At 39.6% G+C, this 18,765-nt stretch overlaps 2 protein-coding genes across 2 annotated transcripts; one reads left to right on the forward strand and one right to left on the reverse strand.

Annotated features, from left to right (window-relative positions):
- Positions 1-1,160: 1,160 nt before the first annotated feature.
- On the reverse strand, positions 1,161-2,454 carry LOC131250008 (clathrin heavy chain 1-like). The gene is made up of 3 exons (XM_058250704.1): positions 1,987-2,454; positions 1,668-1,766; positions 1,161-1,539 (listed from the first exon to the last, which is right to left on the reverse strand). Exons 1-3 carry the CDS (start codon positions 2,098-2,100, stop codon positions 1,360-1,362), a joined length of 393 nt encoding a protein of 130 aa, XP_058106687.1. The 5' UTR covers positions 2,101-2,454; the 3' UTR covers positions 1,161-1,359.
- Positions 2,455-8,673: 6,219 nt separating this feature from the next.
- LOC131250009 (WAT1-related protein At5g64700-like) lies at positions 8,674-14,775 on the forward strand. The gene is made up of 6 exons (XM_058250705.1): positions 8,674-9,560; positions 10,300-10,479; positions 10,566-10,818; positions 11,450-11,608; positions 13,672-13,823; positions 14,269-14,775. Exons 1-6 carry the CDS (start codon positions 9,379-9,381, stop codon positions 14,477-14,479), a joined length of 1,137 nt encoding a protein of 378 aa, XP_058106688.1. The 5' UTR covers positions 8,674-9,378; the 3' UTR covers positions 14,480-14,775.
- Positions 14,776-18,765: the final 3,990 nt, after the last annotated feature.

The following is an 18,765-nucleotide window of genomic DNA, read 5'->3' on the forward strand; positions in this document are numbered from 1 at the left end:
CATCTCCACTCCAAACCCACTTGCTCCTCCAGTCAGCTGAGTACATGTTCTACGGCTTACCAGAATACTGAATCCTGCCCATCAAAAACTCAAGTTGACTAGGCTTTCAACCGCTTCTCCAAGTGAATGAGTCTGGGTAGAAGTCTTTCCTGGTCCATCACTTAAAGTAAGCATCGCATTGCCACACTGCATATTACACACTACATTGCATCATTTACACGTAAGAAATAATCATATCCCTTGTATTTTGTTAAGTCATGTGAAGTAGAGATGGTAGAATAGTACGGGCAGAAAGGGTGCCTAACACCTCACCTCTTTGTCACCGTGGTCCTTTATCCAAAATCCCAGATTGCATCTCAGGGGTCATTTCAAGGCAGGGAATCCTTTTATTCTCAGGCTTAAGGTTTCTAGAAGGTCTAACCGATAGTGGAATTCCGAGTAACTAACTAATGGTGACTCCAAGTCAAATATACAATACCCCGAGTCACAAATATAACCAAAAGCTCAAAAAAGCCTTATGAGTGCGATCTGCCCATGATGCAACTTCCAAAGATCACTTGAAAGTTTGCATGTGAGGCCAAACTTGGCATGAAATTTCAATACCACATGCACGTGCTATCAAAATCCATGTCATTGGGAGCTTTGATATCTTTGGTCACTCCTAATCCCGCTTCGATAAATGTTGCAATGACTGTCATAGTCCTATATTAGTAGTCTCAATGGACCAGACTATATAAGTATTATCCCATAATCTATATAGGCACTACAACAACTGGGACTTGTACCGGTGCTCGAAAGCGCCGCTAAAAACCATTAAAAGCGCCAGCAGACGTACTAGCGGCGCTAACCAAGCTCCGATAAATGGGTATGTCGGTAAAAGTATTGGCGGCGCTAGTTGAGTTTTAGCGGCGCTTTTCTGAGCGCCACTAATTATTTTTTTTTTCGACGCAAATAAGCGCCGATAAAAGTCTCTCCGAGCGTTGGTAAAAGTGGTTCTGAACGCTTTTTTGCATGAAAAAGCGCCTTAAATTTTCTACACAAGCGCCGGTAAAGGTTTTTGTATAGATTTCTCAGGCCCTCGCATGCCAATAAATTTTTTTATTATATATAATTCAATCGAAACCTGTATTTTTTTAATATTTGAAACATAAAAATGATGCCATACAAATAAAACTGAATATTAAACAAAATTTATATTACTAGACAATAAAAAAATATAATATTTATTACAATAAATTGAAAATGGTTTTGAATATAAATAAATAAATAGCAGCAACCAGCTCTCCTACTCTAGCAAGGTTTGTGAGTTGATCTTTCATCTCAGTTGGGGTGAGGAAATCTTCTAACGTCATATTGCCTTCATGCACTAGCTAGGTACTTCCAACACGCTAATACTCTCATCATCTGCTGTTTCTGAAATAAGCAATGACCTGGCTGAGCACCGAGTTCGATGACATGCAACTTAGAAATAATTTGACCAGCATTCATGGTCTTTGATGCGAAGCAAATAAGAGTAGAAGGATTCTCATTTCCAGCAACCTGCATGGGGACAAGTGATAATATTAAAAGTATATAACAGTGGGCGAGCCTGTAGTAATCATGAACCAAGTGAAAGAGGTTGTTCAGATGTATATTTTTAAATGTAAAGGGATATTTGTGAAACTCACTTTAAACGTTGCAAAGGCTGCAGCATGTGCTTCTAAAGCTTGACTACGTTGCTGGTATACGGAAAACAGTTGCATGTTCCCCTTAACAAGTTGTGGCCTTTGGACATACAAATATTCCACAGAATAATCATAAGTGCCGCTTCAACAGCATAGCTTAGAGATCACAAAGAGCAACATAAAAGAACAAACACAAACTTTCCTGAATGGAATGGATATTAGATTATAAGAACAAATACCAAGAACAACTGGGAGAGAAATCTTTTCCTCCTACAGCATTCTCAACAGGAATACATAAATAACACATTCTTCACAGATATACCTCAGGTGCACCAGGAGCAATGCCAATCAAAACAAGCCATTTCTCGGAAGGATCATAGCAGTAATTGATGATTTGATTGTTCAACAGATTTGCCGTTCGCTCAAACATTTTCATAGGCTCAGTGTCACCTGCAAGTTACAGTGGCATGGATTGTAACCTCTTTGCACAGAAAATTCTAAAGGACATGTTTTCAAAGAGATAACAAAACTGGAGCGTCAATAGGAAAAAAAGGGCATACGAGTTATTGACTCGAGCATAATATTACTTCTCTGAAGATTAATAGGATCAGAACGAATATTTGCTATTTCCATAATTCTAGCATTTTGGCATACGGAGCTGAATAAACTGTGAAATCTTTCTATCTAGCGACCTTATCTTTCTTGTTTGCATTTCAAGTAAAAAGTTTGGATGGGCCAACAACGCAAGCAGTGAGTATGATACTACTTAGTAAAGCAGTAGCAGCAACACTGCACAAAAACCTCAACTTCAGAGTAACTCATCAATACTCTGCTTTATGACTGATAATATCACCACTTTCCGTCATCTAGTGTTGCTCCCACTTTGTCAAAGCTTGAAATCTCATGCAGTGGAGGGCTAGATTCAGGTGGTGACTCATCCACCATAAAAATCGTATGCGTACATGAAAATCTAGACTTTCCAATCCATCGGCCCCAATGTGTATGGAGCATAGCCAGAAAATTGACTATCTTAACTAAGCAATTTAGCCTGCTGAATTGGGACAGTTCACCATTTTATTTTTAACCATCCACTTGATAGTCACTAATCGGATGGTTAGGGATGGTTTGATCAGTATAACTTTTGTGGAATGCTCAATCCATAGTGGGGCCAAGATTTTAATACAATGAGATGCCGCACATGTATAACTCTTGTGAATTACTGACTACCATTTCGAAAATGTGGTCAACTATAACTGCAGTCCTGTCCTTTTTATAATGTATGAACTAAAACATTCATATCACATGGAGGAGCAGAGAGTTATGGAACTAACGCCCACCTCCAAACATGACCACAACATTTCTACAGTTTAAAGTGCCACATATAGCATCACAAGCATCAAATCGACAAGCCACAATATAAAGTGAACTTTCGAATATCCATATCTGTGTGGTATCATAATAAAAAAATCTATTCCTTCATCAACTGAATCATCAGATAAATAGTTTATTCCACAAAATTGTTGGTTATTCCACATTAGTAAAGGCCTGGAATATGTGTATATGGAACAGACAAATGTTGCACCACATGCAGAATAAGGAGGTGACTTTACCAAGCTGAACACTCTGAAGGAAGATGAACTAGCTTTCATCAATTTGGAATAATGTCTAATTTATGCCTATATAGTTGGTATTAGTCCAAGTCATATATATAGAAAATAATCTAAGGACCAAATTGACTGCACACACATAAAAGATGGGTCAATCCAACCAACCCGAACTCCATGCTTGATTTCACCAATCCAATCATAGGATAAATAATTAATTCCAAAATAATTGACAATTACTAAAATCATGCACATACGTAGTTCAAGGCCAAACCTGTACTTCCACCATAATTAACATCGGCAAAAGCCCATCCTCAACTAGTCCAGTACTGGATACCAAGATCCAACATTGCACGTGCTTCAGCTGTAGGTCCTCCTGTAACATTTACATAAAAGTGAATTCTACTACAGATTCAATATTCAACATTAATACATACATGCTTTCTTAAGTGTAGCAACTAGAAGAAAACTCGATGCACTTGTAGCTAGCTAATTGTTGATGGGTCCTGAATCCCATTAAGGCTAGCAATTTAATATGCACAATGCAATGTAAGTGCAAAGTATAAATTTCCATTTTGAACATTCTTTTAAACTAAATAAATATATTACCCAAACAGCCAAGGTTCTCTCCTTCTGGTGTCATGATGGGCATGGCCTCTAAAGAAAGGATAGTAAGCACCTAGCTGATACCAGTGAACTAACAATTCAGGCTCAGGGTTGCCAAAAAATCCACCAACATCAGCACCTATATAAAATGCATCCATCAAAATAATTTACCAAAAAAAGGAGAATGACGATCAAATAGAAACACCTTGAGCCAATCAATTCATGAGCTTTACTCACCAGAGAATGACATCCCAGTAAGGCCAAGAGTCAAGATCATTGGAACTGAGACTCTAAGGTGATCCCAGTTTGCTGAATTATCTCCTGTCCAAAAGTCTCCGATTCCAGCAAATGCCATGGCTCCAAATACACAGCAAATGCACCAACAAGAAGCATAAAGCAATTAGAAATTACACTGTCAACAGAATTTTGGATCAACCCACTTCTCAACCTGTAAAAATGCTGAAAATTTCAACATATAAGCATACCGAATTCAATATCAAATCCATTAAATTAAGTGTCTTCATACGTATAAGCATAAAATAAGACTACCAAACAAAAACAAACAGATGGAGAGAAACATGCTGACTAAATCTGATTGTCTTCTCCCGTGAAGTCGAACAAGCCGTCTTACTCTTGAACGCTGACCAGAAAAAAAATCTCTAACCTGTAAAAACATATGTAGCTGTAAGTGTCTAACCTGCAAATCAGAACTCTTGGCATATCTAACAAGGTGAACAAGACAGAAACAAGTAACAGATGAGCTCTACAGAACCAACATGCCAAGCACAAAGGAATCCAAACATATGAGAAACTGTTAAGCACAACGCATTAACTCAATAGAAAAATTTAGAAACCACAAACATTACCTAACTAGGAAACCAACATAATCAGAAACCTTAGATACTCAAATCTATAACAACATACCATCCTTAAGACAGATTTGTTGTCATTATCATAGCTTTGTCCCAGCTATTTGGGCCTGGCATTTCGGATTGTGTTTACCAATAATCCCCCTCTAAAGGTCCTATATCTATCTGTAGCTTGAATAAGATTCTGAACAAGCATCCTTGTGATTGGTTGGCAAAGTTTCTATGACCAGCTACCTGCCTAAAATTGACCCTCTTTTGTCAAATTTATTTACAAAAATTCAAACTAAAATGGCTGAACATAAGGTTAATATTTTTCCCCAAGAACAATGAAATCATAGAGAAGATGCTTTTAACTAGAGAGTGGCAAGTTCTCGTCCACATAGAGAAAACATAGGCCAGACAAACTCGGTCTCTTGTTATTTTCCCCATTTTAGTCAAATGTATAAATAGGAAAGGTTGGCCTGACAGACTTTTCAGCCCTGGCATGCTTTTAGTTGAGCTGGTGCTTTGCCTACTAGCTTAGACACTCAAGTTGGGCATGTGCCTAACTTTGGTTAAAGGCCGGTGCATGATGCACCCTAAGTGCCGTTTTTACACCATTTTGTTGTAGTGGCTGAACAGAATCAAATAGCTTTATTCTAACAAATGGCCTTCTACCACCAACCGAACCATCTGATCACAGCCTCTGACTGCACAAAATATCATAGGCCCCACTCGTACAAACTGAACCCAAGGAGAAACCATTTACATCTTATAATCCACAAAATGGAATGGGTTAGACAAAGGCAATCTAGCTGATTCAACTAGAAAGAAAAATGATCCTAGTAAATCAGACATACCAACAGAATTATTCTACTTCAGAACTTAAAATTCCTCCAAAAATCTCATCTTTAAAACAAGCCATGCATTCTATAAGAAGAAAAACCCATACTAAAATCAGACCGTAGAATTTTGAGTGGACCTTTATCACCAACTTGAGTAGAGTCAGCTGGTGTCACTGAGCCCATAAAAGTCCAAATTCAAATCAAAGTAAAAACAATGCCTGAAACCAATTTTCATCGGAAGGTGACCTAAATTACCTTCAAACTGACACGAAACAAAAACATAACATATCAACGGAAAAAAAGGTCCCATGATATGCTGTCCCAAACACCATTTTGCATGTTCCAATTCAAGATGCAAGAAATGAAGTTGGAAAACTGTGATAGCCATTAAAAATCCAAACTGATAATTAAAAATAAAAATAAATAAATAAATAAAGCAGCTAGGAATGTAATTCAACCAAACCTCCCCATATGAGAATCTAACCATAACGACATTGAATCAAAATTCCACTAGAACTCAGTCATACCGAATTCGGTCAACCACCAATTCACACTCTACAAAACATCAGATAGAAACCCAAAATTTAAATCTTCTCTTAAAGAAAAACCAAATCTTACAATTCACAGTTTTGATTAGAACACCACACAAATGAAAATCAACATATCACCCCATAATTACAACAAATGACATGCACCCTATCCAAAAAGGGGTGTATCTTTCAAAAAACAAGGGTATAAACATCAACTACTATAACACAAAAGAAATGAATTCCACACACACACCAACAACAAAAACCCACCTCAGAAAATCCTCATTCATATAAAAGAAACAAAGGAATTCACAAATAATTAGAATTTCGACCCTACATTCTGATGCAGACGAATTGCCATGACATGCATGGTAAGGGGGTGTACATATTGAAAACAAGGGTGCAAATATTCATTCTCAGAACAGAGAAAAATTCAATTTCATTATAGAGAGACCAAGAATAAGTAAGACCAACCTAAAAAAAAAAATCCATATTCTCAAGCAATGAGACTGATTCGGAAGAGAAGCGTCCCAATTTTATACTATTCTTGGTAAGAAATAAGTCAGAATAGCAAAATCCTAAAACAGTTTCAACAGAAACGATGGACAAGATACAGACAGGAACAATCTATGAAGGTTTTAGCTAATACCTTCGAACTTGTGAATCAAATCAACACCATCAACAACCCTGATTCGAGAATCTGCAGATGTAATAAACACTTCTAAATTAGGGATTCAACCATGCAAAATTCCTAAAAATGGATTCGACAATGCAAATCCCTAATTAGGGATTTGTATTCAACAAAGCATATTCCTAATCAAGTATTCTAAAATTCAGAAAGCAATAACAAGAAGAGAAAAGCATTACATCATACTTGAGAATCTGAGATTCACCAGCAGCAGAAGACCGAATTGCAACAGAGTGTAGAAAATAGATCCAAAACCCTATGAAACAAGAGAGTAGCAGATCTAGATACTACGGTGAGATCCCAAAGCAGGTTGTTGCAGCTGGAGAGATCCCAAAGCAGCCGTGAGAGAGAAAGAGGAGAGAGAGAAGGAGAGAGTCATGGAGTTGCAGAGAGAGAGAGAGAGAGAGAGAGAGAGAGAGAGACGGGTAGGAAATAGGAGAGAGTCGCGCTGGCCCGTTGGTTTATATATATATATATATATATATATATATATATATGGTACGATATCCGTCGTTAGGTCTTACATAGCACCGATACAAGTGTAGCGCAAATGCCATTTTTACCCCTTTTTGTTGTAGTGAGGTATCTGGTAAAGTTTTTGACCTCATAAATTTTCTACTATATATAATCCACCACATATATTATTCTAATACCATGAATAATGTATGTTGAAGAATGTAAGAATTATTGGCCATGACATTACCCATATGGGCAGCGGTTTGAATCAATATAACAAGCTACAACATTAGAGCCCAAAGAAGTGAGGTGTGTACAACCCAACCTTTTTAATATGCTGATGGAATACCAAACCAACTCAATGATTCCAGTCTTTCACATCATATCATGGCATTCACACTCTCGTTTGAGAGGGTGGAACCATAGTAGGACTTCTCTACGGTTAATCTAGCTATATAAATAGAATCTTGGTCCCCTTTTCCCTAAAGCTCCACCAATCAAAGGTGAAAAGAAACTGACGGACATGAAGCCGTATATCGTCTATCTTTGGAAAGCTCAAGCTTTAATCCGGACACGAGAATTTCAATTTTCATTTTTACATTTAGGTTTTTAGCTTTGCGCCATCCAAAACACTGCGTAACAAGGTAGAATTCGATTACCAAGTTGGCCTTGAAAGAAAAGAACAATCTGAAGCCCACACGCTCCTCGTGAATGCCTACATTAACCAATCATGCCATTTCGAGAATCAATTACTCAAGTGGGTCCAATCGGCCATTCTTATATCAGTCAGTGGGCCTAACTAGTAAACTGACAACCTGGCCCAACTATCCCCAGCTACATAAGCATGTACGAATATCAACCGTGTATTATTTGGTCATATCAACAGGCTCTGACATTATATTAGTAACTCAATCAGCCTCTGAGGTTGAGCTGGGTCTTACCAATATCGGTACCAACCACTAATGCTTGCCAGCACTGTGATAGGAAGATCTTGAGAATTAAAAACATGAACCTATCTTGAGGTCAGGCCTTATCCACCTCTCATGGGCTAGCCTCATCTTTGGCCACCTATAACACCCGGGTCTGGGCTGGCCCAGATCACTGAGGGCCCAGCACATGGGCCCACCTCTAACACCCGTGTCAACAAAAGGGCAAAGGCCTAAAAAAAAAGGCCTAAACGTGCCCCAAAGACCTAAACACCATTACAAGTGTGGCCCGTGATAAAGTGGGCCCAAGTACAATATGACTGGCCCATTGCCTGCCCTATTTGATCGATTGCAATTGGTAAAGGAGAACAATTAGAAAAAACCATTTTTTAAAGAAGCTGGTGTAGAGCTCAAACCGTTCTCGTTGCCAGTTTCGCCCAATCTGGTTGAGTGCATATTCGGTGTGCTTTTTGTGTCATGGGCTATCCATGGTGAGGCCCACTAGATTCACGGTTTAGATTCAATGTTAATAAAGCCATACGATCATTATAATAGTATTCAACTTAGGCTAGTTCAGTGTGAGACGGGCTACAGTAAAACTTTGATACTCTGGCAATGTGTGATTGTTCATATGCAGGCACCAATAAACTGTACAGGTTGCATACATGTAACCGAAAGTAAATTGTAATCCAACTTAGATAGGCCATGACCCAAACATTAGACCGAACTAATGTCCTAACTGACTGGCTGTTGAACAAATAAGACACTATTGAACAGCTATTCAAATTCAACAAACGTAAATTCATTAATCAGAAGTTTTGGTCGTTCAATCCATCTGTCTCTCTTTTTGTTTTGTTTTTTGTTTTTTTTTTTTGTTTTGTTTTTTTTTTACCTCTTGCAGGTTGTGACCTTCCACAGTGGGTCCCAAGAATTGGACGGTTCAATTTGAGTTTCATTATGCCACGTGTACACCTGATTATATGGCAGACTTGTAGCAAATAAAATGTCCTATCTTCCTTTGGAAATACAATAACAAGCTCTAAAGAAAGTGCGCATGCGTGGCATGTTGCTCTAGTACTTATCATGATTTCCACTAACCCATTATTTAAAACTAGAAAATAAAGCCCACTTAAAAGCAACGGCCGTTATTGGTTCTCAACAACTATAAGAGATCATCAAAACTAGCTAAACCAAGCACTGTATTGAAGGCAATGGTAACCATGAAAGACTGCGGTTTATATGCAGCTATGATTTTCGTTCAGCTCGCTTATGGTGGATCGAGCATACTCAGCAAGCTGGCCCTACAGAAGGGACTGAGTTCCCTGGTGTTTATAGTCTATAGACACATTATCGCCATGCTCATTTTCGGTCCTTTTGCATATTTCGTAGAGAGGTAAACATTTTTATCTCCTGAAAGAGAGATGGCTGTCCATTGGGTTCGGAGGTAGTACACAGTACATGCATGGCTCAGGGTTGAGCTTGGGTCCACTTGAGTCCTGTACTACTGAAAGTGGACCAACTCCAATCTAGGTTCAACTAGGCCGGCTTGATTCTAGACCCCGTTTATGACCAATATGAGCATGGTCAATAAATGGGTCTTGCCATTTATGACATGTATAAGCCACACTCAAACTGGCCTTAAACCATGATCTCAACGTTGTGTATTTAGACATGGTGTTGTCAATGGGCCTGGCTGGCCCACTAGGCTTTGGGGCCAAGCTTGCTATAGTTGAGACTCAAAAGTTTCAACAGGCCACCCTTAGTCTGAACCATGGTGACAAATCTCATTCTCAGGAATATCTTGGGAGATTTTTGAATTGTAGAGGTTTTTATTGGCATATTATCTCGAAAATCTTACTTTAAAAAAAAAAAAATCTCTAAAAATATTTATTAGTAATTAAGAAATAATTTAAAATTTTAAGTATGTAGTTATATAATGAATTAGTAAGTTTAAATAATTCTTGATTAATATTGGGATAATTTTGCGATAAAATCACGAAAAAATAAAAATTGCTGATATTTTGAAAATACAGCACAGTACTAATATCGTTTATTTTATTTTTTTCCACAAAAAATATCACAATATTTCCTAAATATCAGTGATACTTACTTGACCCTTGTAAGTCATGCAGAAAACAACGTCCACCTCTTTCAGTTCCAATTCTCTTGAAAATCTTCTTTCTTGCTTCGCTTGGGATCACAATCCATCTCAATCTCTTCTATTTGGGCCTCGACTACAGTTCAGCCACCGTGGCGGGTGCTCTAAGTAACGTCATTCCAGGTTTAACATTTCTTTTGGCAGTTCTACTCAGGTAAGGCAGTTTTTATTATAATAACAGCTCTTATACTAATTGTTGAGAGCTTAACAACCAATGATTCCTTGATATTGCTGTCTCAGAATGGAAAAGCTGCAAATGAGAAGTGTCAGAGGACGGGTTAAGCTCTTTGGCACGTTAACATGCATTGGTGGTGCCCTAATTTTTACATTGTGGAAGGGCTACTTATTCAAGGGCTTTGTTAGAAGCCCTCTAATCAATATTCATGGTAAAGATTTTAATGGTGGGCCACGGCACATTAAAGATAATTGGATCAAAGGCTCGGCTCTGATTCTAACAAGCAATGTTGCATTTAGTGGATGGCTTATTCTCCAGGTGTTGAGATGGATGGTCCCTTTCTCTTCTTTCCTCTTATTTTAAATTATTTTATTTTATTTATTTATTTATTTATTTTTTTTTGAAAGGTATTTCCTTTATTTTTTAAACAAATGAAATTTATATTCTGGATATAGTTTGGGCCCACTGACATGATATCAACTTGACTAGGGATTATTTGTCTAAGTGCAGTCTGACAATAGGCTAGATGGATGATCCAAGCCATCTGATTGGTGGCCTATAATGGGTATGTAAGAAAAATAAGCCAACTGCCACATTCTACCAGTGGATGGCTAGGATTGTCTTTTGGGGACCTAATTAATGAATCATCTTATATTTCTAGCATCGCCTAAATTTCATTTTGCATACATGCTTAATGGTCCTTGATTGACCCAGCTGCCAAGACCCAGGTCCCCGTTGCTGCATGGTCTAATAATCTGGATCATCAATATCTGGGTGGCCTAGATATTGACGGAGATGGGAAAAACCTAGCTGCCTTCATTCGATGTGATATACATGCAGTTGCATGTCCATTGCAGAGTGCATAAGATTACCCATCCATGAAGTCATGTGGAGCCATCATGGATAAAAATCTCATGTTCTAATTCTTTTTTACTTTGATCTGTTACAGGCCAAGGTTTATGAGGTTTATCCTGCAAGACTATCAATCAATACTCTAATGTGTTTCTTCGCATCTTTGCAATGTTCTGTGGTTGCAATTGCTTTCGATAGGAAAACTGCATCCTGGAGATTAGACTGGAATGTGCAGCTCCTAGCAATAGTCTATTGTGTGAGTTATCTTTCCTTGGCTTGGCTTTGGACCTAGACCTTTGACCTATTAGATTGGCTCATGGGCTGGCCTTTGGTTGAGGTCATTTTAGCCTGACCTAGTAATGTAGGGGCATTTTCACACCGGGCTCAAGTGGGATAGCCCGTGGGATGCGGGGACACACTTGGGGTGAATGACTCATGTGATTTGGGGCCCACATGGGAGGTCTCGTGTTCGAGACTCCTCACCGGGGGTGATTAATGTGCATTTCACACTAAGCTCGAGTGGGGTAGCCCGTGGGATGCGGGGACACACTTGGTGTAGGCAGCCCATGTGATTTGGGGCCCACAAGGGAGGTTCGGCCGAGTTCCTAACCCATAAGATGTGGTGCCTGGGCTATGAGAGAAAGGGATTAATTCGTCATACTCTAACAGGTCAAGCTTTTAGAGCAAGCAGTTAATTGTCCTGCATCAAATTAGTACCAAAGTGTGAGGTCTCGTGTTTGAGACTCCTTACCATAGAAAATAACTACAGGAACAATATTACAAAATCCACTAAGAATTAAAACTTTTTTATAATATATGGCTGAAATAGAAAATGTACAATGATAGATTTTTTATTTTTTATTTTTTTTAAAAAAAAACCTCCAAAAGAGACAGCTCCTCGGCAAGCATCTGCTACTATCTAGCGTTACCTGCACGCTTCAATCGTGCATAAGCTTATAGAAGGCTTAGAGGGTGGTATGAGTGTGTGCAAGTAGGTGCCAAGGGTCCAATATCAGAGAATGTGGAAAAGCTGACAAGACCATGGATACCATCAATACTATCAGCCATACCAAGGCTATGATATACCAAGTATGAATGCTATCAGCCGTCACAAGGCTATGCAATGCAACATACGAGTAATGAACGCCATACCAAGGTGATGCAATAAGAGGCCTACATAATCAAATGCTATATGCAAGGTGCAATGTAATCATGTCAGTCCTCATATCAAGTCCACATATCAGTATAGTTCCTCTCAAGGAAGTCATTGGGGTCAAATACACTACATGCTGTCTGCTAAGAGGAGAAAGTCAGAATTTATATTTTTATTAGAGCATAAGGAGTTTTCTTCCATGGGAGAGACAAAAAGGAGGCTACCTTGGTAAGAAAACCAATAATGATTTGCTAGCTAGGGACCTAGCTACCTAGCCTAGCCTAACCAGTCTAATAATGATCTTAGAGTGATGCATGCATGCCTAGGGATTTGTGCAACCCTAGGTGGCCCCACAAATTGCGATCTATGGCCTAAAACAAACACGGCCCACATTTTATGATCTACAACTCGGATTGCCGCATGAGACGCGGCGTTGGAACTACGGTGACGAGGCAGTCGCTAAGGCACTAGTTTCGGGTCAATCCGGGTCGGATTTATATGATGGAACTTAAGAGTCATCGCAAACACAATCCGTAGGTCGCGGGTCACCGGAATTTCGACCGGTAGGACCACGGGACCCGACGGAGCGAAATGGATACTAAGGTTAAGGCTTTTACACTAACCACACCTGACGCAAGCTCACATGTACTACAAGGAATTTATGCCATCCTCATATAATATATGACATGCTGCCGCGTGTACTTGATAGATGTGGATCTTATAATGAAAAATAAAAATTCTTTCATATAAAATTACTTTTTTATTCTTTTCACTGCAAGCCTCACATCTAATAGGCCTGTGCTTTTTCGTTGGGCCACATCAGGGCTATCGTTTGTTAGGGAATGCATGCATCTTGCATGTAGGTCGGTTCCATTTTGCTAAAGAGGCCTCGAGTCCAACTTGTTTGACCATAAGTTACCATTCACCCAATGACCTTTTGTGTGCATACCACACCTGCCTATCTAATAGGTTGGCCCCACTGAGAGGATCACCTTGTGCAAAAATCAGCCCCATCCACTCATTAGTTGCAACGCATCTATATTTTGTTACTTATCAATGGTTATACATTATTTCCTATTGTGTGGCCCACTATATGAATGGATGGTGCTTATTTTTGTGTTTCATGTTTCAAAATCGTAACTCTTCACATGTGTGTTTTTGTGTAGGGGATTGTAATCTCTGCACTTGTATATTACCTACATACATGGTGTATCAGTGAGAAGGGACCCGTTTTCAACGCAATGTTTTCGCCATTGCTTCTTGTTGTGGTGGGGATTTTCTCAGCCCTTGTTTTCGCAGAGCGTCTACACTTAGGCAGGTTCGGCCAAAGGACTTTGGAATGTTTTTAGGAAAATTCTAATTTGTTCTTGGCTTGATTTCTCTTTATCAAAGAATTCCACATTGATACACCCATCTGCAAGTAAGATATGGTTGTTCATCAGCTGAGCTCATGGTGAATAAGCCAAAAGTCTAAAAAGTAGTTCAGCGCACTTATCAAGCAGCAATAATGACAGATGGAAAAGGATGGGGAATAGTCCAAATCTAATGCACCGTGGCCACCTATTTAGTGGACCGTTTTGCTTTTTATGCTAGGGCACATTCATTGGTGGGCTTGCCTAATGAATGACCTAAACCCACTTTAGAACATGATCTGCTTGGTGATTTTCAGACCTGAAATTGTAGGTTGTTCCATCCCCTCTAGTTTCGCTGATTTGTTGTCAGTTCCTAGCACGAATTGCAGTATTTCCATTATTTGCTTGCAGTGTGATCGGTGCATTCCTCATCATCGTCGGTCTCTACTGCGTATTATGGGGCAAGAGAGAGGATGTCGTTGCATCCCAGATGGAAGGAAAACAAGGGAAAGATAGAAGTCCGACTAATCAAATTTCCATGGAAAATCTTTCTAATCAAATCTCAGCCAATGAAGAACATGTAATTGTCCCAGTTATGCAAGCGAAAAGTGGCCATGTTTAGACTGTATAATTGGTGCATTTGGCAGAGCTGGAGCCATTTGGTGCATCAAGCAAAATGTCAATGATAGAGGTGCCAAACACTCTTTCACAGCGATAGGGCCCAATATGAGAATGAACTGATTACAAGATGGACACATGATCATCCAATCTTATTTTGGTTTAAAAGTATCCCAATACAATTACTGATGCCGATTCTCAAACAAGACATGTAACCATAATCGATCGTAGATTAGATTTCAAGATTATTCTTGGATTTGTTACCCATGTTCATTAGAAGTGGCTCATATTGCCGGTTAAAATACGTGAAAATGCGGAATGCAGTTCCTGTGAATCCATGTATTTTTATTTCAAATCTGCCAAAACATTGGTTGCATGGTCATCAGCTAGCGCTGATATAGCCACAATTTTCACTCAATCTGCGTAAGATGTGTTTGGAAAACACTATCAAATTGACTAGTAAGTATCAGCACTTATAACGGAGATCCAAGCCATGATATACAAAAATAGTTATATAACAGCAACTGTGGGACCTACTGCATGATATGGGGCTGTAACATGCATTCTGGAAAAAAAAAAAGGCATGTAATCGGCCTATAACGGCCATAATAGGCCAATACATTTTCTTCCTATTAAAAAAATGACAGATATAGACTGTCGTGTAATGCCATAAGGCTGGTCATTTACCATTATTGAATACCTTGGTCTAGTTCTAATTTGCAATGACATTTTTTCAGGTTAGACTCCAGAGAAACATAATTACAATTGAGGCTATTTCTTCATTAAGAATATTGATTAAGCTGAATGTTTGCAATTCAGTTTGCTCATGCATCCAAATGTAGCATCGACTTCCTATTTCTGTCCTATTTTTGAATTGGACAACCACCAACTTTTCTATCCATGTTTTCAAACCTAGATGACCTAATCAATTAAGTGGACAACTGTTCTGAAAGAAGCACAACTACATCAGTTAAAGCTCAACCACAAGCAAGTTTTGAACGTGTTTTCGATGGGTGAAGCTACCTAAAAGTGCATCGAAAACTGATGTCTTAATCGGTCAGTTTCTGGGGAATCTAATTGACAGTTAGATTTTCCATCTAAAGAAAATGAATGATTGTCCATTGATCATAACTTATGGTTGCCAAACAATGCGAGTTATATGTGACAAAATTTTCTTGAAACCCTAAAATACAAAAATCCCCTATAACCCTTGACTGCCATTAGTTGAAATGTGCCATGTTGCATGTTACGTGCTGGGCCCACAATGTATCTAAAAATTTGTTGGGGGCCATTGCACAAAACCTTAGGATCTAGCCTCCCAAAAACACTAGAATTATGAGATAATAAAGAAATGAAATAAATCAAAGTACAAACCACATGACACGAGATTTTTATGTGGAAAACCCTAAAAAAGGTAAAAACCATGGGACCTCGTCCAAATCAACAATTCACTATGAAGTAGAACGTCACAACCGATCACAAGCACACCTTGTTTGGATCAAACCCTCTTCACTCACGTAGGAGTGGATAAACAATAAGAGAATAAAGAAAAACAAAGAGATCTCACCAATTACGAGGGCGTAGAAGCACTGAGATGTCGAGTGCATAGTAGATCACCTCTACGAGCAGAACCTCCATTCCACAAGCTTCCTCTCTCTCTCTCTCTGTCTCTCTCTCTCTCTCTCTTTTCTCACTCTCTCTCTCTCTCTCTCTCTCTCTCTCTCTCTCTTTCACACCCTTGATAGCCCTAAACCCTTAGCAAACCCTTGTAAAGCTTTAGGAAACTCTCTTGCATTCCTTAGAATAGCCCTAGGGACCCATATTTATAGTTTTGGAAACTCCCTTCCGCACCTCTGTGAAAACCGCCTCAAATTTACGTAGTCCGCATAAAATCCGGACATGAATCTGCGTAACCTCGATTGGTTGAGTAGAATCCTCGACCGGTTGAGTAGACCCTTAACCGATCGAGCAGACCTCTTGACTGGTCGAGTACTGCGGAGTTCCAAAACCAATTGCTCGCTGGACTTTGAGTCGAGTGCCACTCGACTGGTCGAGCACCACCCTCGACCGATCAAGCCACGAGGAGAAAATCCTCATCAAATCTCTTCATTTTTGACTCAGGAGAAATTCACCTTCTTCAAGTCAGTCTGGTTTCTACAAACCTCAAACTTATCCTTAAACAAAACCTTGGTCATCATGTCTGACACATTATCATCCGTGTGGACCTTCTCAAGCTATAACACTTTCTGTTCCAAAGTATCCCTGATCCAGTGATACTGAATCTCTATGTGCTTCGACTTGGAGTGCTTGCCCTAGTGTGTGGCACTTTGACCATCACAATAGGCTATGTGTTGCTCCTGCTTCAGGCTAAGTTCTTGTAGGAACCTCTTCATTCAAAGCATCTCTTTATATGCCTCTGTGACCACAATGTATTTGGCCTTTATCGTCAACAATGTTACCACCTTCTGTAGCTTGCTCTACGAAGACACCTCTCCCCCTAAAAATGTAAACATGAACCCCGATGTAGACTTCCTAAAGTCTATGTTGCCTACCATATTTGCATCTATGTAGCCCTCTAACACAAGTTTTCCATCACCATAGCATAAGCTCAACCTGGATGAGCCTCTTAGATATCTCAGTATCCACTTCACTGCTGCCCAATGTTCTTTGCCAGGATTAGTAAGATATCGGTTGACAACACCAACCACATATGCTATGTCTGGGTGAATACACACCATAACATATATCAAACTTCCTACTGCTGACGCGTACGGTATCTTCTGCATCTCATCCACCTCTGCCTTCGTCTTGGGACACTACTTGTCGCTCAATCTGAAGTGATCATCAAGTGGAGTACTGACCGACTTCGCTGCATTTATATTGAACCGCTTTAGGACTTTATCAATATACTGCTCTTGTGACAACCAAAACTTTCTGCTGCTTCTGTCACGGGTTATCTCCATTCCTAGGATCTGTCTAGCCAGGCCCAACAACAAAAATAAGAATTCACCATCTGAGAACTTGTGTGTAAATACACAGTGGTCTGACTCAGTTCTGTCATACCCATGATTTAACATGAATGAGTCAAACTTCTTGTACCATTACCATGGAGCTTGTTTCAGCCTATACAAGCTCTTCCTTAGCCTACACACCATATGTTCTTTTTCCTTGACTTCGAACCTCTCTGGTTGGTACATGTAGATCTCTTCTTCTAGGTCGCCATGGAGAAAGGTAGTTTTAACATCTAACTGCTCTATCTCCAGATCCATACTAGCTGCCAACCCAAGCAACACTTGTATGGATGTCATCTTCACCACTGGTGAGAATATCTCCTCAAAGATTATACCTTTCCTCTGACCAAACCCTTTCACCATAAGTCTAGCCTTGAACCTTGTTTATGAATTCTTCTGCTCATTCTTCTTTCTGAATACGCACTTATTGCTCAGAGCTTTCTTGCCCTTAGGCAATTTCATTATATCATAGGTGTGGTTCTTATGCAAGGATTTCACCTCCTCTTGCATAGCTTTCAACTACTCCCCCTTATGCTCATCGGATAGGGCCTTAGAAGAATCTTTTGGCTCTCCCCATTAGTGAGCATAATGTACTCAGGCGGCGAGTATCTTTTGGACGACTGTCTATCCCTAAATGACCTCTTCACCTATAGATCAATAGGTGAATCTGGTGGGGGCTGCTCCCCCGATCCATCTTCTTTAGGAACTCCCTCGTCCTCTGCACCTTGCTGTTGTAACGCCCCCGAAATTCAGGGGCCGAGTAGGAACTCAGCTCCCAAATTCTCGGGTGCCACGTATGCCCTAATGGGCTCCAGATTTCAATGCATTTGGGTGATTTCTAAGCAATGGAGAGTTTAGCATGGCATGAAGCATGAATAAGTCATAAGACAGTATCAGGTGCCACTAAATGAAAAAAATATCAAAACCACAAATCTAAAAGTATCTAAACAAGGAACTAGTCCCACCCACACACACACACACACACACACACACACACACACACACACACACACACACACACACACATATATATATATATATATATATATATATATATATATATATATATATATATATCCCAAAGTGACTAGGGCCCTGGCCCAATCCCCGTTATCGCCAAGCTCAGTATAGAAAGATCCACCATAAGTCTGGTAGTGCTCTCGCTCATCCTCGTCGTCCATGCCGGCATCCTCCAGCGCATCTAGCTCCATCAACCCTGCATCTATAACATGTTCTGGTTGGTGTTTTAGAACACCATCCCAGAGTGGGAGTGAGTAGC

The sequence above is a fragment of the Magnolia sinica genome, chromosome 6 (assembly GCF_029962835.1).
Source record: "Magnolia sinica isolate HGM2019 chromosome 6, MsV1, whole genome shotgun sequence".
Taxonomy (NCBI): Eukaryota; Viridiplantae; Streptophyta; class Magnoliopsida; order Magnoliales; family Magnoliaceae; genus Magnolia; species Magnolia sinica.